General features: G+C 43.0%; 3 protein-coding genes across 7 annotated transcripts in view; 2 read left to right on the forward strand and 1 right to left on the reverse strand.

The window, feature by feature from the left end:
- Positions 1-1690: 1690 nt before the first annotated feature.
- Positions 1691-8842, forward strand: tafazzin (tafazzin, phospholipid-lysophospholipid transacylase). Its single transcript, XM_061074830.1, has 11 exons — positions 1691-1739; positions 2337-2457; positions 3819-3947; positions 4417-4462; positions 5028-5113; positions 5198-5278; positions 5858-5899; positions 6048-6110; positions 6261-6313; positions 6497-6574; positions 6960-8842. Exons 2-11 carry the CDS (start codon positions 2349-2351, stop codon positions 7059-7061), a joined length of 789 nt encoding a protein of 262 aa, XP_060930813.1. The 5' UTR covers positions 1691-1739; positions 2337-2348; the 3' UTR covers positions 7062-8842.
- Positions 8843-9331: 489 nt separating this feature from the next.
- Positions 9332-13611, forward strand: ndnl2 (necdin-like 2). 4 transcript variants are annotated; one of them, XM_061075178.1, is made up of 11 exons: positions 9332-9380; positions 9503-9563; positions 10636-10755; positions 10837-10900; positions 11088-11167; positions 11267-11361; positions 11466-11545; positions 11638-11680; positions 12383-12445; positions 13076-13190; positions 13286-13611. In XM_061075178.1, the coding sequence occupies exons 2-11, from the start codon at positions 9534-9536 to the stop codon at positions 13379-13381; spliced, it is 786 nt and encodes a 261-aa protein (XP_060931161.1). In that variant the 5' UTR covers positions 9332-9380; positions 9503-9533; the 3' UTR covers positions 13382-13611. The 4 variants fall into 4 exon arrangements, with proteins under 4 accessions (XP_060931161.1, XP_060931163.1, XP_060931162.1 ...); XM_061075180.1 differs by having other exon boundaries at positions 9338-9380; positions 9479-9563; XM_061075179.1 differs by having other exon boundaries at positions 9358-9420.
- Positions 13528-22932, reverse strand: part of si:dkey-96f10.1 (6-phosphofructo-2-kinase/fructose-2,6-bisphosphatase) — a 186902-nt gene continuing 177497 nt past the window's right edge. Inside the window, exons 2-15 of one of the 2 annotated variants that reach the window (XM_061075174.1) lie at positions 21187-21292; positions 19887-20012; positions 19237-19333; positions 19023-19089; positions 18799-18873; positions 18528-18584; positions 17951-18072; positions 17399-17606; positions 17173-17319; positions 16134-16238; positions 15839-15968; positions 15687-15749; positions 15437-15501; positions 13528-15316 (exon numbers count right to left, since the gene is read on the reverse strand). In XM_061075174.1, coding sequence (XP_060931157.1) covers positions 15257-15316; positions 15437-15501; positions 15687-15749; positions 15839-15968; positions 16134-16238; positions 17173-17319; positions 17399-17606; positions 17951-18072; positions 18528-18584; positions 18799-18873; positions 19023-19089; positions 19237-19333; positions 19887-20012; positions 21187-21277 — 1413 coding nt within the window. In that variant the 5' untranslated portion in view covers positions 21278-21292 and the 3' untranslated portion in view covers positions 13528-15256. Of the gene's footprint in view, positions 15317-15436; positions 15502-15686; positions 15750-15838; positions 15969-16133; positions 16239-17172; positions 17320-17398; positions 17607-17950; positions 18073-18527; positions 18585-18798; positions 18874-19022; positions 19090-19236; positions 19334-19886; positions 20013-21186; positions 21411-22932 lie in introns of those variants that run through there. The other variant, XM_061075172.1, reaches the window with a different exon arrangement.

Here is a 22932-nt window from a genome sequence, read left to right on the forward strand (position 1 = left end):
TTTATTTTATCTCTCGTTCATAGAAAATTATAAGAATATTTAGTTTACATCAAATCCTACTCCGTGCATAATTCAGATTTTTTTTGATAGTTTAATAAGCACATTATCTGTATTTAAACATAAATATAATAATATCATAATGTATTCCAGGTAAATTCTTCATAGAGAGAAAAGTCAAAAAAAGGATCAGCAGGGGACAGCCTTTATATACAGTTTGTATACAGTGTTGGGAAGGATACTTTCAAAACGTATTCCGTTACAGAATACAGAATACATGCACAAAAATGTAATCTGTAACGTATTCCATTACATTAACTAATCTGAGTAACGTATTCTGAATACTTGGAATACTTCCGGTTTGTATTGCATTTTTTAAGTGTATGATTGGCGTTGTTATAATCAGTGGAGCAGCAGCAGTTTAAACTCTCTCTCCACCGATGCTGCGGGCCCGCTGGATGTCCGGCTCCCATCCACTCCCACCTCTGTGCGGGTCTCACCGGAGGCTGAACCCCCCCCTGCGCCAAGGCTGCCTCGCGCCGTGCAGCGATCGTTTCGGCGTCGGGTCTATTTTTTGCGCTTGACGCGAGCATATCGCTCCAGGAAACACACTGAAAAAGGATTTTAAACGATATTGATGACATATTTTATATGATATAAATGATAAAGCATGCATCCCATAGTTTGTATTCCCCTTCTGTTGTCCTGGAGTTTTAAATAAAGAGAGGGGGGGGGGGGGGCGGAGAATACGTAATTTACCCTCGACACCCGACATTGAACGGAGCAAACAGCGGAGAAGTTCTTGAAGATGGATGACATTAAATTGGGACGCTGTTGCAGTTAATGTTGGAGCAACAAGTGACCATATGCTTTTATACTACTGGGTCAACGGGTGATATTATTTTAGCGTCGCTTCAGCGTCCGGTGTGAACCCTGCGTGCCTCGCTGGTCTCCTGCAGAGCCATGACAGCGGAGCTCTGGAAGCGCAGGTCGGTCTTCTCTCACCAGGCGCTGGAAGGGCAGCTTGCGGATCAGCAGCTCCGTAGATTTCTGGTAGCGACGGAACTCTCTCAGAGCCAAGGTCCCGGGGCCTGTAACGGTCCCGAGCGGGTAGCGGTGAGGCTTCTTCACGCCGCCGGGGGCCGGGCTCTCTTACGGCAGCCCTGGTCTCCAGCTGCTTCCTGGGGGCTTTGCCTCCGGTGGATTTACGAGACAGTGATTAAACTCGTGAAACAGAGAAGTACCGTCATGTAATCCACTGATTTCAACAATGTAACTGTATTCTGAATACCATCTATTTAATTTGTAACTGTAACGGAATACAGTTACTCATAATTTGTATTCTAAATACGTAACGCCGTTACATGTATTCCGTTACTCCCCAACACTGTTTGTATATTATAATTTGTATTTAAAGTTTGTATAATATCGTTTTTATTTACAGTTTGTATAATATAGTTTTTATTTACAGTTTGTATAATATAATTTTTATTTACAGTTTGTATAATATAATTTGTACATACAGTCTATGGTGAAAACAACAGAAATAATTTCCCATCACTTTCGGAGATGTCTACTGCGCATGCGCTCGTAGAGGACGAGGGTCAGCCATCTTGTCTGCAGCCAGCTCAGAGCTAGAGGCTGCTCCAGAAGACTACCTTACCCACAGTTCAGTGCGGGGCGTCCACTTCCGGTTTGTGTGTCCGTCACAGAGAGCAGGAGAGGGTGAAGTCGAGATAAACGTGTGTTTCTGATGTTTCCTTTGTGTGTTAACGTGACTGTTTATGTGACTGTTACATATACACTCTATGATGTTAACGTCTTTAGTGTGTAGCTTCAGACCCACACGGTGTGGAGTGTGTTACAGTGTGGTACAGTGTGTTACAGTGTGTGTTACAGTGTGTGTTACAGTGTGTGACAGCCGGAGCCTCACGCAGGTAACTCGATGCTTTCTATGAAATCGGATGTTTATACTTTTATTCTCCGGCTCGTCACTATTTAATTCAGTTTATTTCTACAGGCTGAAAGTGATCAGTGTGCGAGCGGAGCTAACGGTGGCTAACAGGCTAACATCCGGCTAGATGCTGCACGTTAGCCCGGATGTTGACATTGCGGTGAAAACATCACAAGTTATGAATGAAAGGGTTTATTAATGAGCAGCCGGAAGCTGAGCCTCCTGCTGCTGAGTCTCACTTCCTGCTCTACACAGAGATGGATGATTCTGCTGAAGTCAGGAGGACTTTATGATCCTGAACATCTGATCATAAACTCATTATCAAAGAGTGTCAAACTAAATCAATTGTGTCTGTGTGTGTGTGTGTGTGTGTCTGTGCATGCAGGTGTGTGGAGAGATGCCTCTGGAGGTCAGATGGCCGTTCCCACAGCGCCCCGCTCTGGCCTGGAGGATCTCCGGCTCCCTGATCATGGGCATGGTCGGATCCTATTCCTACTTCTGGACCAGTAAGTGTGAAAGTGTGATTTATAAAGGAGCAGATCACAGACCAGCAGGACTACTGGGGCAGATGCATATATATATAAGTCCATATACATGTTTAATAATTGTTCCTCAGATGATGTTATCTAAGCCTTATGACATAGAAATGTAATTGAGGTTTGATATTTTTACACTTTAACCATATACTGTGAAATAAATTACTTTATAAGGAAAGGAAAGGGTGTAAAGCAGGGGTGTCAAACATACGGCCCGCGGGCCGGATACGGCCCGCCAGGGTGTCCAGCTAAATTTTAAATTAAAATAAAAAGTCTATGTCAAACCGCCAACCAAGTTGAAAATAACGTACAATGAAGCCTGTGTTGCTCTTGGGTTCACAGTGAATGAAGGAGGACATGAGGAGAGACTTGTGTATATTTTAGGTCTGAAAACTCTGGCAGCTGACAGTATGAGACCCACATATTAAGAAGACACTTAGAAACATTACACCCCAGTCACATGCATGTGTTATTTTTGGTTGAACTTCATCATCGTTGTAACAAAGTGATTCTAATTTAATTTATTTTTTCTCTATTTTTGAAAAAGTACAGATTGATGGAGGAATGTAGTGATAAATGTCACCATACAATAAGTAAATAATAAATAAAGTTGAATTTAAGCAAAGTTGCAACAGATTAACAAAAAAATAAAGCCTGTTTTAATATATCTGTCTCCTTCCATCATTGTTGTGGAAATCGTTGTTAATGATTATTGCGAGAAATAATTAAAATTGATGTGATCAGACATTCTCTTGACATATATTATTTTTATTATTAAAATGTGATCTTTGGAACTTTGTTATTCAGGAAGTTTGTAACAAACATGTAGCCCTTGGTACCTTCAAAGTAGATCTCAGTTTCAAAAAGGTTGGTGACCCCTGCCATAGACCATCGGTTCCCAAACTGGAGTACGGGGTACGCAAAGTGGTTCAGGGGGTACGCAGTGGTGTGCACGGAGCCCCGGGGGGCTGGAATCCCACCTCAGCCCTCACCTTTCACTTTCAATGCGTGCGATAGACTCCTAGGTCCGTGTTCCAAGAAGGGTCCGACGCGATGTAATCCAGGGCGGAGGGGCGTGGTGGCGGCGGTGAAAAAAACGGGGGGGTACGAGGCTATTATGCTATGATTTTAATGGTCTGGCCCACTTGAGATCAAAGTGGTCAATATGTGGCCCCATACCTAAAATGAGTTTGACACCCCTGGTGTAAAGTGTAAACATTTAATTACATTTGTCTGCATTATTAATTCTGTTACATAAAACTGATAATTTTGGCAAACATTGATGCTGCTTCTGTTTTTTTTCCTCTCCCTCTCAATCTCTGCGTCTTCAGAGTACATGAACCGTTTGAAGGTCCAGAACCAGGAGGTCCTGTTGAACCTGATCGACCAGCGCCCCCCCGACACCCCCCTCATCACGCTGTCCAATCACCAGTCCTGTATGGACGACCCACACATCTGGGGTAAACACAACATGACACCACACACATCATAACACATCTTGTGGTCAGTTTTCTATTAAATTTCACAGAGTTTAATCTTGTGGAAGGAAAATGTGAATTTATTGGATTCCTCTGTTTCCAAAAGGAGAATTACAAATATGCTGTTTGAACATTTGATTTGCAATGAAAATGAGGTCTTTTAGATTCTGATATTCAAACTGTATTTATAGTACAAAGTGTTCACTCTTTATATTTTCTCTCTTATACTAATATATGTCAAATTTAATCCTTTATACTTCTATTTAACCTAAACTGAAGATTTTAGTCATATTTGGGTGTGGTTTTCATATAAGACATGTTTCTATCAGACCCCACACATACATTTAACATTTCCTTTATGTATTTTGCATTTATGTTGTGTGAAATAAACACAATTCAAAACCTAGTTCATTCAGAAACAGTGTCTGTAAGAATCGTGTGTTTGCCACAGGCGTGCTGCAGCTGCGACAGCTGTGGAGCTTCAACAAGATGCGCTGGTGAGTTTCTTCATCTCACATCATTGGGCTCCTGCCACTATATCTCTCCTCTCTCATCAGCTGGAATTGTAATACCCACAATACCCGCTCCCAGAGCTGGCTTTCATTATATCTGCCTCGTGTTAACACTAACTTGGGGAAGACAGCTTTCTGTTATAAGGAACCCTGACCCTACATTTGGAATGAGGTCCAAAAATCTTTGAGGTTGTGCTCATTAGTTTCATTGAGGGAGTTCTGGAGTCTGGTCTCATGAACAGCTGACTTCTCCTGCAGTGACTGTAACTGATAGTTGACTTGGCCATAGTATTTTATACTGACACATTTTTTTATACCTTGTATTACTGTATATATATATGCATATTTATTTCATTCTTATTTATTCAATGTATTAACTCTTCAATGTATCAAGTCTTTATTGTACCCTTGGCACCATTGGAAATGAGGGTCTTGTCCCTCATTGTGTTTTCCGAGGCTTAAATAAATATTCAATCAATCGATCATTCTGTCAGAAATCTGATTGATCTGTATGAAGATGATTGTTGATCCACCTGTGACTGATGGACAGGACGCCTGCAGCCTCCGAGATCTGCTTCACCGTGGAGCTGTTCTCCAGGTTCTTCAGCCGGGGAAAGTGTGTTCCCGTCTGCAGAGGTGAGGGTCTCACAGATGTCCCCCCCCCCCACCCCACCTCAACAACATGTGAATGAGCCTCTTGCATCTACATGTTCTCTCCAGGTGACGGCGTTTACCAGAAGGGAATGGATTTCATTCTGGAGAAACTGAACCAAGGAGAATGGGTTCACATCTTCCCAGAGGGTCAGTGAAGCTTTGACTTTATCATCCTGTTCACACCTGGTTCTAACATCTGTCTCAGGATCAGTTCTGAGTTGTGTGAGTGTGTGTCTGTGTGTGTGAGTGTCTGTGTGTGTGAGTGTGTGTCTCTCTGTGTGCATTTGAGAGTTGCAAGCATGAAACATGATTTGACTCGTGAGAAAAATAAAATCATTATATGTGGGTCAGCGTTAATATTGTGGCCACAAATACATTTTACATAATAAATAATACAGACAAGATGTGCATTTATATTTAACATTAAACAAATTGTATTTTCTTAATTAAGTTCTATATATTGGGTTGTATTTGTGTTAAATAAATATTTTTTATAATAATGTTTATGGTTAACTATGAAATATGAAACCTCAGCTACATTTCTCTGTCATAATGGTTTGATAACCTCTCAGGAATCACAGTGCACTTTATTTTTCATATATCGTTAACGTCAGCTCATATTGAATCAGATTTCTTTATGGCCTGATATCAGGAACTTTTTCTGTTTTTGATTTATTTTGTATCATAAAGAGAATCAAGCTTTTTCTGTCTCGTTCCTTTTCACAGGCAAAGTCAACATGACTGAAGAATTCATTCGACTGAAATGGGGTGAGCAGGGTTCATGTTCCTGTCGTGTTTCTGTCCTCCAGTCACAATGCTCTGGACAGATGAATGTACACCATTACTTTATAATCTACACTGTGTTAACTGTTGTGTGTCTGTGGTTGTGTCTCAAACCTCCGGGTGTGTGTTCCAGGCGTGGGTCGGCTCATCGCAGATTGCTCCCTCAATCCGATCATCCTGCCGCTGTGGCATGTGGGTGAGTTCACATCACACCTGATCAATGACAGTACCAGAAGTGAAGATATAGATTATCTACTGTACATAGATTATAGATCACTTCTCTGATACCAAGAGTTCATATAGAAATCATGTACTTGTTCTTCTATATGTTCTACTTCTGTCTTAGGTCTGAGTGATGTTCTGCCCAATATGACGCCCTACATTCCTCGGACAGGCAAGGTGGGAACGACAAATGTTCATTTACATCCCCCCCCCCCTGATTAGTGTCTGTCTCTCAAAATAGACATTATTTATATTGACATGCACACACACACACACACACACACACACACACACACACACACACACACACACACACAACTTTGTGACTGACTGCTGCTGTAAACACTGGTTTCCTTTCAGAAAATCACCGTCCTGGTGGGGAAACCGTTCAGCGTGAAAGATCTGGTTGAATCACTCCGAGCTGAAAACAAGAGCCAGGTGAGAAGAGACTGGATCCACATGTACATGATTTACAGTCGGTGTTTTAAGGAAAGACATAGAAACTATTCTTCATCGTGTTACATTGGAATTTGATGTTTATCACTTGATTTCATCTTATCAGATTTCTTGGAACATGAATCTGTCGCACCACACCTCACATTTGAAGATGTCACTCGTGTAAACCAACAAATTTATCAATGAAATCACTTGAAAATGATGATGAGCTGCATCTGTCTTGCTCCGGCGCCACCTACTGGCCAGAGGCTTTCTGTTTCCTGGTGGTTCTTGTGAACGTCTCAGGAGCAAGCTGAGGGAAAAGTGCCACATCAGCAGGATATTAATATATTTTGAACACGTTCTTCCTCTTAACGTTTCCTTTCAGATGGAAATGAGAAAGACTTTGACTGATTTCATCCAGGAGGAGTTTCGGAGCCTGAAGGCCCAGGCCGAGGTTCTTCATGGGCAGATCCACACTAGGTCCTGAGTCACAGCCAATCAGACTTTACCCTAAAACCACGGTAACTTAGAACATGGGACTGTTTTTACCACATGTCATGGTATCGGCTCACATCCTCTACTCCGCTGCAGCACCTGGAACTACACAGAATCCACAGAATCCTGACAAACCGAAGGTGGTTTCGATTTCTCAGCTTCATCGGAATCATAATCATTGAAAATCAGGCTCTTCTGTGAATTTGGGTGCAACAGGAACTCCTCTGTGACTCAGCCAACGTTTCAAACCGGCTTCAAGCTTTGATTTCATCGATCCGATTCAGGTGCTAAACAGGATCAGCTCCAGGAGAACCTGTGGAGAGCAGATGACTGAGGTCCTTGGATTCCTCAAAGTCTCTGCTGCTCCTGCTGTCCCTCACTGAAGAGAAGAAGATCTCCAACGTTTGTAGAATCTCCAGAATAGATTGAAGCTTAAGTGCTTCTAAAGTAACTTCAGCTGTGTGTCAGCTGTTCTCCAGCTACCAACCAGCTCAGTGTCCAGAGGAGACAAGATGATTCCACGTGTCATGATTTACGTCCAATGCCAACGTCTACTATCACTGCAGGAAGCAGTGTGTCCTCTAGTTGTGTTGTTCTGGGCGTGGGACACATCACACTTTAATGCATGAGGCCAAAACTTCAACCTTCAATTCACAACTCTTAAGATTTCAGTCTTGTGTTATTTTTAAACCAAATTCTTTGTCACTGATGATAAAAGTCACTGAGCAGATGAAGGAACTTCTTGTGTCAGTTTACACAACAGTCGAATAAACTCTCAATATTTGAATGAAAAGGAAGAAGGACGTCTTTGTGCATTTTGTTGTGATTTGTTTTCTTGCTCCACACATCGGGTCACGTTTAAAACCATCAACTGATCGAGGTCTCGTGCTGCTGATGCATTTTAGATCCAAATATCAGTCACTGTTTTACTCCAGTGACAAATACAGTCCAGTACATATCCTGAGGCTGCTTCACATTACAAGTTCAACTCTGTTGACCTGAAGCAGCAGTGATTAGAAAGGCCCGGTTTGCATCAGAAACGACTTCAGACATGAAAACACAAATAGATTGAATTCTTCCTGCTTATGAAGATGATTTAAAACCATGGCAGGAATCAGAGTCTCTGCCACCACAAGATAAACTACGATGCAAAACAGTAACAAGAGAATGAAAAATCAAACGCATACTGTAAAATAATTAAATCAAATTTGGTTTTGGATTTAAAAATACATAATTCAGTGATTCTGGCTTTGCAGGAAGGTTCAGCTCTTCTCTAGCGTTCGGCTTGAATTCACTTGTTTCCCACTTTCAGGAGAACGTTACACAAAGCTGCTGTTTGTTGAAACACTAAATGTTCACTGTGCTCCTCTGTTCTATAGATCTATAGATCTATAATCTGAAGGTCAGCTGTCTGTCAGAGAGACGCATGCAGAGTCAATGTTCAGATATGATGAAGCTAATTGTTCCATTTTCAGTTCTGTTTAACTTTAAATCAGTTCTGCTCTCTGTAAACCTCCCAAACTTCACATTAATATTGTTCCCTAGTGGTTTAGATTATTTATTTTCCCAACACATGAAACTGAGTTTTCTGTCGACCTCTCAACTTGTCACACGTGTTTATAACTTGTTCATCACAGAGGTCGGTGGCTTTGATAAAGAAGGAAAGGCTGAGTGACCTCTGTGTATTCTGATTAATGTATTGCCTTACTGTGATTGCCAATCTTTCCTATTGTACGTGAATGTCAATAAAGTGTGAGACTTTTCTAAATTAGACCGTTGGACTGTTTGTTTTCTCTTCTGAGAATCAACTTTCAGCTGATTGAAATATGATGAAACGATAGATTGTGATCAGTGTTTTTATTGTTGTGATATTTGATATTTGAACATTTTCTAAAGCTCCTGTAACTGTAACTGCTGCCACATGATTGGCTGCCCGGATAGTCACGTGACAAACGGGTGTTCCTAATAAAAAGCTCAGAGTATTTTTTAACTTGGTTTAGTTTAACTGTTTTATTTATTTGTTTGTTTCACTGTGAGTCTTCTGTCCGTGCAGGTATGATTATTAATGGATTTATAATTTGTATTTTTAATTATTTATTAGTCACGACAGAAATTACAACACCAACGTGAGAACGATTTTAAAAAGGAAAAAAAAAAACAGTAAAGATTTGAACAGAGAGATAATTAAAAGTTAAACTATGTTTTCATTAGAAATGTTGAACGGATGACAACAAGCCGACGCAGGGTGTGTACGTCATCAATCGGCGCCTGCAGCTCCGGCAGCGGGAGTTTGTCCAGAAACAAACCGGAAGTGAGTTTGTGTTCCAGTGGAATGACACACGTGCTGTCGGGTGTGTAGTTGTGGTTCAGTGAAAGTGACGCAACACTCTTGTTGTGTATTTAACGCAGGTTGTGTGTTGTGTTTGGAATCAGGCGGAACTCGGACCCGTGTGTTTCCGGAGCCATGACGCAGAGGAAGAGGCTGTCGGGATCAGTGAGTTCACAACTACACAACTACACAACCACACAACTACACAACAGGTGCAGTCACTGCTCCACCTCAAGTCTGAACGGGACTCGATTGTGTCACTACACAGCTCAGGTGTTAGGGACGTCACTTCCGTTAGTTATCAACGAACCTGACGTTAAAGGTAAATGTGACTGGCTGCTGGCTCGGATGAAAGTACTATCTAAGTACTGTCGAAGTACTATCTAAGTACTCTGAAAGTACTGTCGAAGTACTATCTTAGTACTCTGTAAGTACTCTGTCCACCATGTGTCCCCTCAGCAGACCAGTCGTCATTGCCTCTTGTCTTTTTAAACCAGTTGAGGACAAAGGACACGATGGAGACGTCTCTTCTTTGTCCTTCTGCACTGATTCACATCTTTCATCTGGAAACTTATCCAAACTGTCGAGTTTCCCACGATCACTATTCAACGTTTACTTCACACCGACATTATCAGACTTTAACTGTTCTTCTTCTCTACGGCCGCACAAAGAACCTGATTCTATTCAAGTCTCAGTCACATGGAACAAGACAACATGAGATTAAAAAAACAGCAAATAAATTATACAGTTTTTTTATACTTTATCTTTGATCCTGTCTGCATAGCTGAAATCATGTTTATAATACTCATGATCATCAATAAGAGAGTAAACAACTCTGATATTTTACTGTGATATCAGTGCAATGTCCACAGGAAGATGGAATCTAGTGGAGGACACTGGTCTAAAGTGAGAGTAGTGAATGGGACAGGATGTGAAAACTAATGTACAAACGTAGATAAACACTGAATGATTAAAGTGATCAAGTGCATTGAGGTGAGTATACAGACATAGATCATGTAGATTCATAAGTATATCTACAGATCATGAGCAGTTAAGGTGAATACAGATGAGGAAATATGTCACTTTCATACAGTTCTCACCATGTCCACGTGTCTGTAATGGTTCTGAAGCTGGACTGAAGTTATCTCAGTGTGGCAGTAACGTTCGGTCTTCTCTGGTATATATATTTTGTGGGTTTGAGGTTCTGTCTGGTCTCAGCTTCTGTTTCTCCACGCAGAGACAACCGATCCCCCCCGGGACGCAGGAGGACGAGGAGGACCCGACCTTCACTCAGCCGAGCACGTCCCAGGTCCAGAGAGGACTGGAGAAGTTCACGCCTGCACAGGTCGACCAAAAGGTACGAGGCACAGAAATCTACACACTTTGTTAAACATATTTATATTTATATTAACACGTTGTGTGTCTGTGCGTCTCGTAGACAGCAGAGGTGGTGCAGTACTTCCTGGTGAAGGACCAGAAGAAGATTCCCATCCGCCGAGCAGGTGAAGTTACACAACCCTGTTTCTGTCCTTTCAGATTAAAACACAACCCCAGAGTTTCCAAAGTAAAACTGGACCTGAAGCTTTGACCTGGTTCTCTGATTCAGAGGCTGGAGCAGTGGTGTGTTAAGAGACACACACACAGACACCAAATAGATATACAATATAGTATAATTTCTCTTTTTCCCAGACTTGGTGAAACACGTGGTGAAAGATTATAGAAACATTTACCCAGAGATCATGAAGAAGGCGTCACGGACCTTTGACCAGGTGTGTTCTGTCAAACCGGATCAATGACATCACAGCAACTTTTTAATCACAGAAATATCATATTTACACAAAGTGTCTCTTCTCTTCTCACCGAACTAGGTCTTTGGTCTTAAACTGGTGGAAATCGACACCAAAACTCACGTGTACATCCTCATTAATAAACTGGAAACGGCTGAAGACGCCTCGCGGATCAAGTGAGAACTTTCAATCGTGGAAATTTACACGTTATCATGTTTGTAACGCTGACTCATAACTGTTGTGTGATTCCTCACCGTTTGCTCCACGTGTTTGTGAACAGCAGCCCGACCAATCCCAAGATGGGTCTGCTGTTCGCCATCCTCAGCGTGATCTTCATGAAAGGAGGCGTCGTTAGAGAAAGTGAGTGAGTCAAGAATCTTCCTCATATTCAGTTTATTCATAATTTGTTTCATTTGTCCCTGAAAGACATGGTTGTGTTTCCTGTTGTGTAGACCTCATCTGGAACACGCTGAAGAAACTCCGAGTGGACGCTGGGTGAGGCAGCTTCTTATTGTTCTACTTCTGTATCTGTGTAGTTTGAGTTTTCAAATCAAAATCTGTTTATTGAAGGATTTTTAATATTTATAAGTGCAGTGCTGAATGGACGTTACAGAGACAGGAGGTAAAGATGAGTACAACAATCAACACCAATGTGTCCAGACAGACATGGATTGGGCAATATAACTTCAGGAACAAACAAAACAAAAACAAAAACACAAGGTAACAACAACAAAAAAGAAAAACAGAGAAAAAAACAAACAAATGCAACGTTATACAGAAAAGAAAGAAAATATATCAAATAAAATCTTCAGTAGTTTGACTTTGAATCTAATCTGTTGTGAAAATGATTTTGACAGGGAACAAGATGAAGTGAATGTTTTTATAAATTGGCTTAAACCTCAGCCTCAATTTAAAATGTAGTTTTGAGAAAAAATTGTTTAGACAAAACTACCAGGTGGCATCGACCTATCAGAAAAATCTACTTTAGAACAAGTTAAAAAAATTATCTTGACATGTTTATATGGTCAAAGTTAAGTTCAACATTTCATCCAAGTCTGTTTTAAAAATACATTTAAATCCAAGATAATTCTCACATTTATACTCGAGTCGTGTGAACAGTCAGATTATAAAGATGTGACTTGTTGAAACTCTGTCGTCTTTTTGTTTCTTCTCTTTCTGACGATGGGAAACGTTCAGAGTGAAGCACGAAGAGTTCGGTGACTTGAAGAAGTTGGTCACAGACGAGTTTGTGCGTCAGAGGTAAGAAGAAGAACGTGTCCTCAGGTGAAGGTGACCAAGGTCTTCACCTCCTCATGCTTCACCTCCTCAATTCTTCACTTCTTCACGTCTTCACCTCCTCACTTCACCTCCTCTCGTCTTCACCTCCTCACTTCTCCCATCTTAAACAGGAACATGTTTTCTTTCTTGTGGATTCCTGAAGTCAGAGCTCTGAAATAGGTTTCCTCATTTACATGGTATTCAAGGAAATTGGTTGTTACAAGAAGCTGTAATCCAGTGATCTGATTGTTCCCTCCCCCTCCCTCACCCCTACATCTATAGGTGTGTGTGAGTACTTTTCACCTTGTTGTTAGTACAGTCCTGTAATCCCGCGGTACTTCAGTCCTCTCCAGTCAGAGGTCACAGGTTCGATTCCCGCTGTGTTTCATGTGTTTCACCACTGGTGTGATCAGAGCCAGTGTCTCTCAGACCATAGACTCTGGTTTATACCACACCACAGAGCAGCAGGAGAGAGAGGAACTCCACCTCTACAGCAGAGGGGCCGGACCACCTCTCACTCCAGACATTACACAGCACCGAGTTCTTTTGAACATCTATAAGCAGAATGTCTTTTACGTCATATATATAACTAAGATAGTTGTATGTGTGTAGGTACCTGGAGTACGTGCGGATCCCTCACACAGAACCACCCGAGCACGAGTTTCGCTGGGGTCAACGCGCTGACCTCGAAGTGTCAAAAGCCAAAATCCTGGAGTTCATGGGTGAAGTAAGTGTCTGTTTACTAAAGGAGGACAAGACTGAACATCCTTATAACTGATTCACCTGAAGATGTGTCTAACAACGACCTGTGTTTGACCTCAGCTTCATGAACAGGACCCTCAGACCTGGAGTCAGCAGTACAGAGAAGCCCACTGCACCCCCGACTCCACGCAGGCCAGCACCAGCAGCCAGAGATGAACCCCCCCTCCCCCCCACTGTTCCCTGGTTCTTATTTATCCAGTGTGATGCTGAGGCTGCATCACTTCCACTTCTATCTTCTGTGTTCACACGTTATTTCACCTTTGAGCCTCCGACTCCTTTTTAATGTTACATCACACAAACGCTTCAGGTTTCCATTCTCAGTTTATTGCCTGGACGTTACAGTTCAAGTTCAAGTTCAGATAATAAAATCTTTTTACAAGATTCAACATCAGTGATTTGCATTGATTGACTTGGTCTTTTCACTCACACACATGTGACAAGGACGGCGTTCATCACAGGAGTACGACGGAGCTTCACTGCTGTGACACTTCTACAACTGAACAGGTTTTTAAAAGACTTGAGGTTAAATCTCTGACACTCGTCACATTGTGTGGGAAGAAGTACGTTTATTTACACAGTCATGTTCTGGCATCCAAGTTCTTTTTAAACGAGGATCTTCTGAGGAGAAGACTCGTTTCTCTTGATCCCTCAGGTCACACAAACGAGCTGTAAGAAGCTCCAGCTACGAGAAGCACAGACCTGGGGCCAGTTTGGACTTCAACTCTCTTTGGTCTGAAGTGTTGTAGTGATATGAAGCTGACGCACTTTAACGTGAGATCAAAACTGTGCCGCCTCTGACCCACAAACTAACGGCTGTAGAGACGTGTCACCGCTCGGCCATAAAGCTGAAGACCTTTTTGAACTCAGTTATTTATCTCTCCTGACGAAGATGATCTTTGTTATCCTTGTTACCAAATTTTTAGAGGTTTATAACATTATTTTACCACCAACAGCCTAGTGGACAATTAATATAGATGCATGTTAAATTGTAATGTGGTAAATCACATTTTCATGAATATTTGACTGTCTAATTTTGCTTGTAATAATAATTACAATGTTTATAGTTTTTATTGTATGGATTATTACTTGTACAGTTTCTACATCAGCATACAGCTCTATCTTTTTACTACTGCAGTACCCAGATTTGTCACCAGGTGTCGCTGTTGGGTCTCTGGTGATGTGGACCAGAGAGTCAGACCCAGTTAAGCAGCTTCATGAGAACTGGTTCCCTGTGATCACTGGTGTGACCCTCAGGGAACCAGGGGCCGTCCCCTCGGTCACACGGACCCCAGAACATTGTCCATGTGGTTTCAAGGTTTCACAGTCACTTCAGAATTATGTTCATATCTTAAAAACTGACAAGTTGCACCACAATTATTAATATTGCACCAGATCCCCTTGTGCTACTTATTAAAATGACTGAGGTCCATTAAAAACATACAACAACACAAACACACTACACCTGGTGTGTGTCTGCCTGTCGGGTGCATAGAGTTGTGTATCTTTTAAATTACGTGAGGCACATCATGGTGTCGTCGATACCACTTATGTCTGTGTGCTAAAGGTGAGGTGATAAACTAGATGATTAGCTTAGCATAAAGACCAAGTGAAGGGGGAAACTGCTAGCCGCTGTCGGAAGGAAACAAAAACTCGTGGTTTAGTTTTCTCTTTGGAGGCGTTAATCAGACACAGCCTGTTAAATGTTTAGCTTAATTTAACCAGCTAGCTTTAACTAGCTTTAACTAGCCTTCAACACAGCGTAGCTAGCCGTTTCCCGCTTCTCGTGTTTAAGCTAAGCTTCCTCTTCCTGTCGACATTTGGCCTGAGCCCTACATTATAAATAAAGTGCATTTACAATGGAAATAGGCTGAGAAATGTCTCACTCTCATTATCGAGGAGTTTTACACATAAATAACAATTACTATAATTACTTCAATTAAAAATAAGGCCTCGGTCCATCAGGGTGGGTGGAGCTTGAACCAGCTCCGTCCATCAGGGTGGGTGGAGCTGAAACTCGCTGGTCTGATTCCTCTAGATGTGGTCTGGCACCGTCTCCAACGCCTCCGCTGGGTCTCGGTCCACGTCCACATTCTGACAAAGAGACAAACACAGTGTCTATTCAAGAAACTTCTATGAAACTAGGACAGATGATAAAGACTTGTGGACGAAGTCTTCCTGTCCACAGCCCGTGTACCAGAGAGAATCTTTCACCTCGGGCTTGTCTCTGTGTGTGTTGACAGCTTCAATGTGGAGGAAGACGGATTCCACTTTACAACCTGAGAGACAAACACAGACGATGGCACCAGATGAAAAAAGATAGGATCATAAAATTCATCCCCAGGATAAATGAGAAGGTTTAATTCTAACACGTAACAGCAGTTGAGATATCTCAGCCTGGACCGAGGTGCTGGTCCAGGATCAGGACTAAGAGAAGCTCTGGTGATGCAGAGCAGAAACTGACCGTAGGCGACGGGCGTGAGTTTCAGAACCGTGTGCAGAGGACACTTCAGGTACGGAAGCTCACCTGAGACAAACACAGAAACCTCCGTCAATACAAATCTGCTGCAGGCGATTAGCTTCTGCACAATATCAAGGGAACAGGTTTCCTCTCACTGGCGCTCTTGTCCAGGAAGTAGGCGAGCAGACATCTCATAACCGCCTGGTGACAGATGACCAGGACGTTCTCCTGCCTCTCCAGCTCCATGATGACCGGCTCCAGGCGCTGGACCAGGTCCTCGTACGACTGAGGCACAGAGATCCACACGGAACATTAAAGAACACTTGGATACTGGACTTTAAAACAATCGATTTGAAGAAGACAACTCAGACTAAAATATAATTTGATGAATTAAATAAAATAAGATCTCAATGTGACAGCATCTCCGTCCTCCTATTGGCCGACCCTCACCTCTCCCTTCGGGTAGCGGTAGCGATACTTGTCTTGGTCCCTCAGTGCAAACTCCTCTGGGTAATTCTCCTGAATGGCCTCATAGGTCATCTCCTCACACACACCCTGAGGACACACACACACACACACACACACACAAACACAATCTGAAGTCAAACCGCTGCTTCCACCTGAGGCCTCACTCACTCACTCAACACACAGGAAACCCCGCCTCCTGCTTGTTTGGCTCCACCCACCTGTCAAGCTGCTGTTTACTTCTATATTTGTCCAGACTCACAATACAAGATGTTTAAGGAATTCAATAAAAACTAGGTGTATTTTGTAATAATAAACGTATGAATTGTTGGGTAATATGTGTTTAGAGGTCACGATAATCTTTGATTCCCTCACAGTGTGTTCCTGAGAAATCGAGTGGGACGGACGACCTGTAAATAAAATGTCTTCATCTGAGTCATAATTCAGAACAGAAAGGGGACATATTATGAATATTCCACTTTTGTAGAGCTTCTACACGTTAATTTGAGTATCTGGCAAGTCTACCGACCCAAAAACTGGCTCATTAGCTTTTAAAGGAACAGGCACTGAAAACAGGTCAATCTGAGGAGAGCTGTTTAAATGATCCTTGTGGTATTTTGACCAAATTATGTTACAGACATTTCATTAAGACCCCAAGGAACCATATCCTTGGGGTCCCCTTTAAAGCTGAGCCTGGGAGTTTAGGATGAGCTCTGCACGTGTTTGTGTGAAACATGTTGTCAACACAGGTTTCTTGTGAGTCAGGGTTAGGGTTAGGGTTAGTTGGGTTAGGGTTAGTTGGGTTAGGGTTAGTTGGGTTGGGGTTAGTTGGGTTGGGGTTAGTTGGGTTAGGGTTAGTTGGGTTAGGGTTAGTTGGGTTAGGGTTAGTTGGGTTAGGGTTAGTTGGGTTATCGGTTAGTTGGGTTAGGGTTAGTTGGGTTGGGGTTAGTTGGGTTGGGGTTAGTTGGGTTATCGGTTAGTTGGGTTAGGGTTAGTTGGGTTGGGGTTCGTTGGGCTCACTCACAGCATCGATCTCGTTCAGGGCCTTCCACTGCTCGTACTGGACTCCCAGCGCCTCGGCCGTCTGGATGGTCCTCTTCATGTGACTGGTCCACACCTTCAGGTCACTGATGCACTGGCCTTGCAAGTATGCACCCAGAGCACTGGCAAACTGACGGGACCACACCGGAGACATGAGTACACAAACGCTCTCCTGCACCGAACACACACACAAACCATCGGCTCCCAACCTTTGCCCCCCGGGGGGACAGCCCGGAGTCCCCCCCGATCCGACCCACGAGGTTCAGCTCGCTCTCGCCGTGGCGACACAGGTAGATGGATCTCGGGGTGACGTGGATGTTCATGAGGTAGTAGACGATCCGGCTCTGAATGTGGTCCTGGACCCGGTTCACCAGGTACCTGCTGCCCACGTTGAAGATCTTAATGTACGACAGATTCCTGCGTGAAGAGAAAACACTGAAGGACGAAGCTGCAGATTCTCTGTTCAACTCCCATGAGGTCGATCTGTTTCTCAAACCTCTGACTTCACCGAGTTCTACTGAAACAAACCTTCACAAAACCAAAATCAATATATGGTTTCACCTAAAAGTGGCTCAGTGGCTTTTAGTTTCTATGGAGGAAACGTATAAAACATTATGTCGGCTCTATTTTCTCCAGCGGATGAGTATCTGAGCAGCAGGACTGTGAGCTCACTTATGTCATTACAACAGTTTTGGGACAATGAAGCTCAGTGACTCATGACTCCACCAGGTGGAAGGTAAAGGTAAAGACGGAGCCCGGACCTGTCCCTGTCGTCGTCCAGAGGCAGATACGTCAACTTGTAACATTCGATCCTCTTCAGGAAGTCGGCCACGGCTTCTTCTTTGTCACAGTCTACGTAGTCCGGACTGCTCAGCTTCACTTGCTGTTTCGAAAGAGACAGAACGTCAAACTTCAACAGAACGTTCTCACTAACGTGTGTAAATCACTAAATGTCTCTTAATCCAGACCAGCAGCTTATATTCTCACCCAGAAGAACAGAGAAACTAAAGTTAAGAATCTTAAATGTTAAAACAACCAAACAGACATTTGTCATCATAACCTGTATTTATACGTCACACTTTAGGGAGAAGCTAAATATGAGATGAAAGGAACTGAAAAGAGAAAGAAGAGAAGAGGAAGAGGAAGGAGAAGGAGAAATTGAAACTAGCAGGAGGATTTTGTTCTCGTGCAGAAGATGAAGATGAGAACAAACAAACACTTGATCTGGAACAAACCCACAAGGCTCGGAAATCAGTTCTCAGTGATCTTGTAACAACTTCCTGCTCTTATGCAAAGAGACACACACAGACACACACAGACACACACACACAAACTTACTTTAATATTCGCAGCAATGATGTCTAGATCGTCACATATCGACTCTACAAAGAAAACCTGACCAGGAGGGAAAAGAGAGAATTGGATGCATTCAGATCATAATCCTACTGGGACATGTGTTGTGTTACAGGTATACACCTAAGGAAATATATAAAAAATAGCAATATGCAATGAAAATATGTATAGAATATGTGTGAAAGATTTAGAAAACAGTGTAATGGAGACTTTAACTCAAGGTTTTTCACTTGTCATCATCAGCGACGGAACAAACCTTGTAACCGTTTTCTTTGGCGAAGCTGAGGATGACCTCTCTCCGCTCCTGGGTCGTGTTGGTGGCATCGAAAACCTCCCAGAGAAAACTCAGGGTTAGAAACCGACTCACAAATAAAACTAAAGATGAAACCTGTTCATATCATTGTCATTTGAAACATCATCAAAATTAATATTTAACAGCTTCTTTAAAGGTTTAAAGCTTTAACGTTGCTGGACACTCACCACGACCTGCCCCTGACCCCTGGTGAAATAATCACACACATCCTTCAGGGCAGCGACGGCACAGGCTCTGTGAACAGACACACAATGGAGTTAAACACGTGAATCAAACAAACACAATCAACTTCAGTCCTGTAACCGGATGTGTGACGTGTTTCATGTGAATGAACTGGAAACCCGAGGGTTGGTGAAGCTGTGTGAAGCTGAAGGTTCCTACTTGCGTATCTTCATGGCCTCAGCGTTGTCTGGTCTGAAGAACTCGAAGCTGTTGTAGGAGCGAGTAGCATCTCTACGATACTGGCCCACGTTGAACACTGGGACAGAGAAATGAGGACGAGTAAAACCACCGGACTCTGCAGTTAGACTTAGAGGTAACGACCCTGTGAAGCTTCGATCTTATTAAAAACATCAAGTAACAGCTAACATAGCAATGCAATTATACATATTTACAATTCTTCAGATGTATCAATACAGGTGGACGATGCATCTCCACATTAAGCTCAAATGTGATAAAAGATCTTCAATTACATAATTTGTTCTGGACCGACGATAAACTCACTCTACAAACCATGAGTCAGTCTCAACTGTTTATGACATTTCACCCTTTTTTAGTTAAATTATCAAATTAAATATTTCCAGAAGAATGTATTATGATATTTAATAGGATCAATGACGGGAACAACTTCAACTTAATGTAAAGCCACATCCGGATAAGTTATAGGAAAGTTATTAGACATTTAAATTCTCTAACATTGTTCTTGAAGGACAGTGGATCTGATCAGAGTCTGAATATCACTGAGCTGTGACTGAGTCCAGAATCTGAGACCACGTGTCCCGGTCCGATCTGGGGACCAGGTCAGGTGATACCTTTGGTGGTGACTCCGATCCAGTTCAGGTATCTGGTGAGCTTCTTGGAGATGTAGGTCTTCCCTCGAGCCGGGAGTCCCACCATCACGATCATGGTTGGAGAGTTGGTGAACTGGGGCACCGACGCTGAGACACACAGACACACAATGTTCAATTCCTTCTGCTGGTTTCCAGCGTGATGCAGACGAAGAGAAAACCGGTTTGAAAACCACCAGAAGGACGAGGAACCGATTCTACCAATCACGTTAACTAGAAGTCTCGTGGTGCGACTTTTCTTCAGCAGCAACGTTAAATACAAAGTGAATACGAAGACGCCAGCAGACGTGAATTCCTGACAAACAAAGATGGACGAAGCTCCTCCCACCGGACGAGGGCTCAGTCACACGTGAGAATTAAACATTCACTTCCTGTGGAGCAGCAAGTCCATGGCGTGTCTTCACAAAGAGTTTAACTTAGGTGAACTTTGACCTGGGATATTTTACGGAGGTTATGAAAGTAGCTGAAAACTGAAGCCAAACACGGTGCTGCCATCTTGGAGGGAGGAGTCACTTTCCTGAATGTGTGAAGTTCTGAGGGAAGTCGTGATGTGAGCAGCCTCTACACACATCTGACATTAATATAAATAACTGATTGTTATGGTTTGGTCCATGTTCCATCTGCTAACATGGAGAGGGCGGGGCTTATGACTTGCTCTCAGAAGCTTTGGGATCATTCAGCAGCTCTGAGGAGATTCTTCTTGTTCCTGAAGCTTCTCAATGAGAAACAAATCCTCTTCTACTGAAAAGAACAGAATAATAAAACACATGGAAACGTTCTGTTTGAGACAATACGATTATTACTGTAGATCAGTTAAAAACCTGCGTTTATCAACAATATTCAGCCAGAAATTTTTTACAAATTTAAATTGTAATTTAATTGTATTAATCTTCAACAAGTCAGAACCTTCACACTTAGTTTGTACTGTTGTTTTTAATCATTAAACCTGAATGAGAGTCTATTCTGTCAGGAGAGAGACACGTGGAGTAACAGAGGAGCTTTGGGGTGAATAACCCTCAGGTCTCACACACACAGACACACACACACACACACAGATACACACAGATACACACACACACACACACACACACACACACACAGTCAGTCATCTGCACACAACAAAAAACGGTTTTACCTGCTGTATTGTGCAGGTATCAACTTGTTACACTGAGGTGACGGCAAACATTGCAGTATCCATGTGTGTGTGCGTGTGTGTGTGTCAGTGTGTGTGTCTGCATGTGTGTCTGTGTGTGTGTGTACTCACAGCCCCTGCGTTGACTCAGTCTGCTTTTCAATGATGGAACCCAGATTTTCTCCAGAGGATTTTGAGTGAGTGTTCTCTGTGTTCCTGACATGACTTCAGACGCCAGGTGTGTGTCTGTGTGTGTGTTGACCTCTGTGCTGCCTGTGTGTGTCTGTGTGTGTCTGTGTGTGTCTGTGTGTGTCTGTGTGTGTGCTGGACAGATGGAAGGAAGATGTCCGTACAGATTTTGAACATCCTCGCACCACGTCCTGTGGGGGAGGAGCCTAACTGGTCGGCCAGTCCTCACACCTGTTGGGCTTGTTGCAGAGGACGGAGCGATCTGATTGGCCGAGCCGCCTGTCAGTCACGTTCCCAGAATGACGTCATCCACCAATCACCACGTGCAACTGTAAACCAGCCCGGTCACACAGGAAGTGGTGTAGCATGACAAGAGGGAATCTGAGAGGATGACGTGTGTGTGTGTGTGTGTGTGTGTGTGGGTGTGTGTGTGTGTGTGTGTGTTATTTTTAATTAGGGACTAACCATTATTCAATTAAATTATTAAAGAATGGATTTTAAGAGAATACGTTCAAGAAGAGGAAGTTAATACTAACACAAACATTAATGTTCTCATTGTTTACCATTTTAAAGGTTCAGTGTGTAAGTGTGTTGGATCTAAATTGTACAAATTGTTGTTTTCTTTACACTAGAATGGACCCTTTATATTTAAATACTTTATATTAAAATACTTTATAATTAAGGGGTGTTCAGCTGCAACATGACACTTCACCACTAGGTGTCACTACATTCTACACACTGGACCTTTAACGGTGATGTAAGGACCCGTCTGGTGGAAACTTGTTACTCAACACTGGTTGTGTTACAGTTTCTGTTTTATCATCTTCTGTCTTCCAGTGTCGTTTTGTGTAATCGTTTGTCATCTCTCACTAATCGACCCAACCACACGTGTGTGTGTCTGTGTTGTGCAGCTCATGTCGTGTTGAACGTCTTTAATATCGAACGTTTAAATGAAATTTAAATATTTGTTATGCAGAACATCACACGTGTGTCTCCCAGTTACAAAGTACACACAGAGGAAGTTGCGTGTCTGCTGCACAACAAGTCAGACCTGATTCATGTGTGTGTGTGTACTCGAGGAAATGTACTCAGTTACTCTCTGCGCAATTTGACTTGTGACCGTGACACCGCCCCCCCAACACACACCCAGACACACACACACACTCACACAATCAGACCTGGCTTTATGCAACGTGTGTGTGTGTGTGCGTGTGTGTGTGTGTGTGTGTGTGTGTCTGTGTGTGTGAGCTCACCTGTGCTGTCACACCGCAGCCTCCGCACCGTGCGCACGTTCCTCTTGGACTCCATTAGTTTCTCACACTCACAGACCACGTGGGTCGCTGCTCGTCACACCCCCCCCCCACACCCCCCCCCAACACACACACACACACGCACACACACGCACACACACTCACACACACCAGCTTCTCTGGACCACCAGGATCCCCCACCACACACACACAGGGCTTACATAACAGTGTGTGTGTCTGTGTGTGTGTGTGTGCGAGGGGTGTGTGCGTGTGAAGTGGGGGGTGCTCATTCATCATTGACAACGATCAGCTGTTGCGTCACGGGTACACGCACGCGCACACAGCCTCTCCCTCAGATGACAGAAAATGAGGAACTGTGTGTGTGTGTGTGTGTGTGTGTGTGTGTGTGTGTGTCCGTGTGTCGCTGTCACTCACCGTG

The sequence above is a fragment of the Limanda limanda genome, chromosome 7 (genome assembly GCF_963576545.1).
Source record: "Limanda limanda chromosome 7, fLimLim1.1, whole genome shotgun sequence".
NCBI classification, from domain to species: Eukaryota; Metazoa; Chordata; class Actinopteri; order Pleuronectiformes; family Pleuronectidae; genus Limanda; species Limanda limanda.

Excerpts from the sequence above, each read along its gene's own strand:
- tafazzin (XM_061074830.1), top strand. The coding sequence starts at position 2,349 with ATGCCTCTGGAGGTCAGATGGCCGTTCCCACAGCGCCCCGCTCTGGCC. Across the intron at positions 2,458-3,818 it reads CTATTCCTACTTCTGGACCA|AGTACATGAACCGTTTGAAG; the intron begins GTAAGTGTGAAA and ends CTGCGTCTTCAG. Across the intron at positions 3,948-4,416 it reads GGACGACCCACACATCTGGG|GCGTGCTGCAGCTGCGACAG; the intron begins GTAAACACAACA and ends TGTTTGCCACAG.
- ndnl2 (XM_061075178.1), top strand. The coding sequence starts at position 9,534 with ATGACGCAGAGGAAGAGGCTGTCGGGATCA. Across the intron at positions 11,362-11,465 it reads GAAGACGCCTCGCGGATCAA|CAGCCCGACCAATCCCAAGA; the intron begins GTGAGAACTTTC and ends GTTTGTGAACAG. Across the intron at positions 12,446-13,075 it reads GACGAGTTTGTGCGTCAGAG|GTACCTGGAGTACGTGCGGA; the intron begins GTAAGAAGAAGA and ends GTATGTGTGTAG.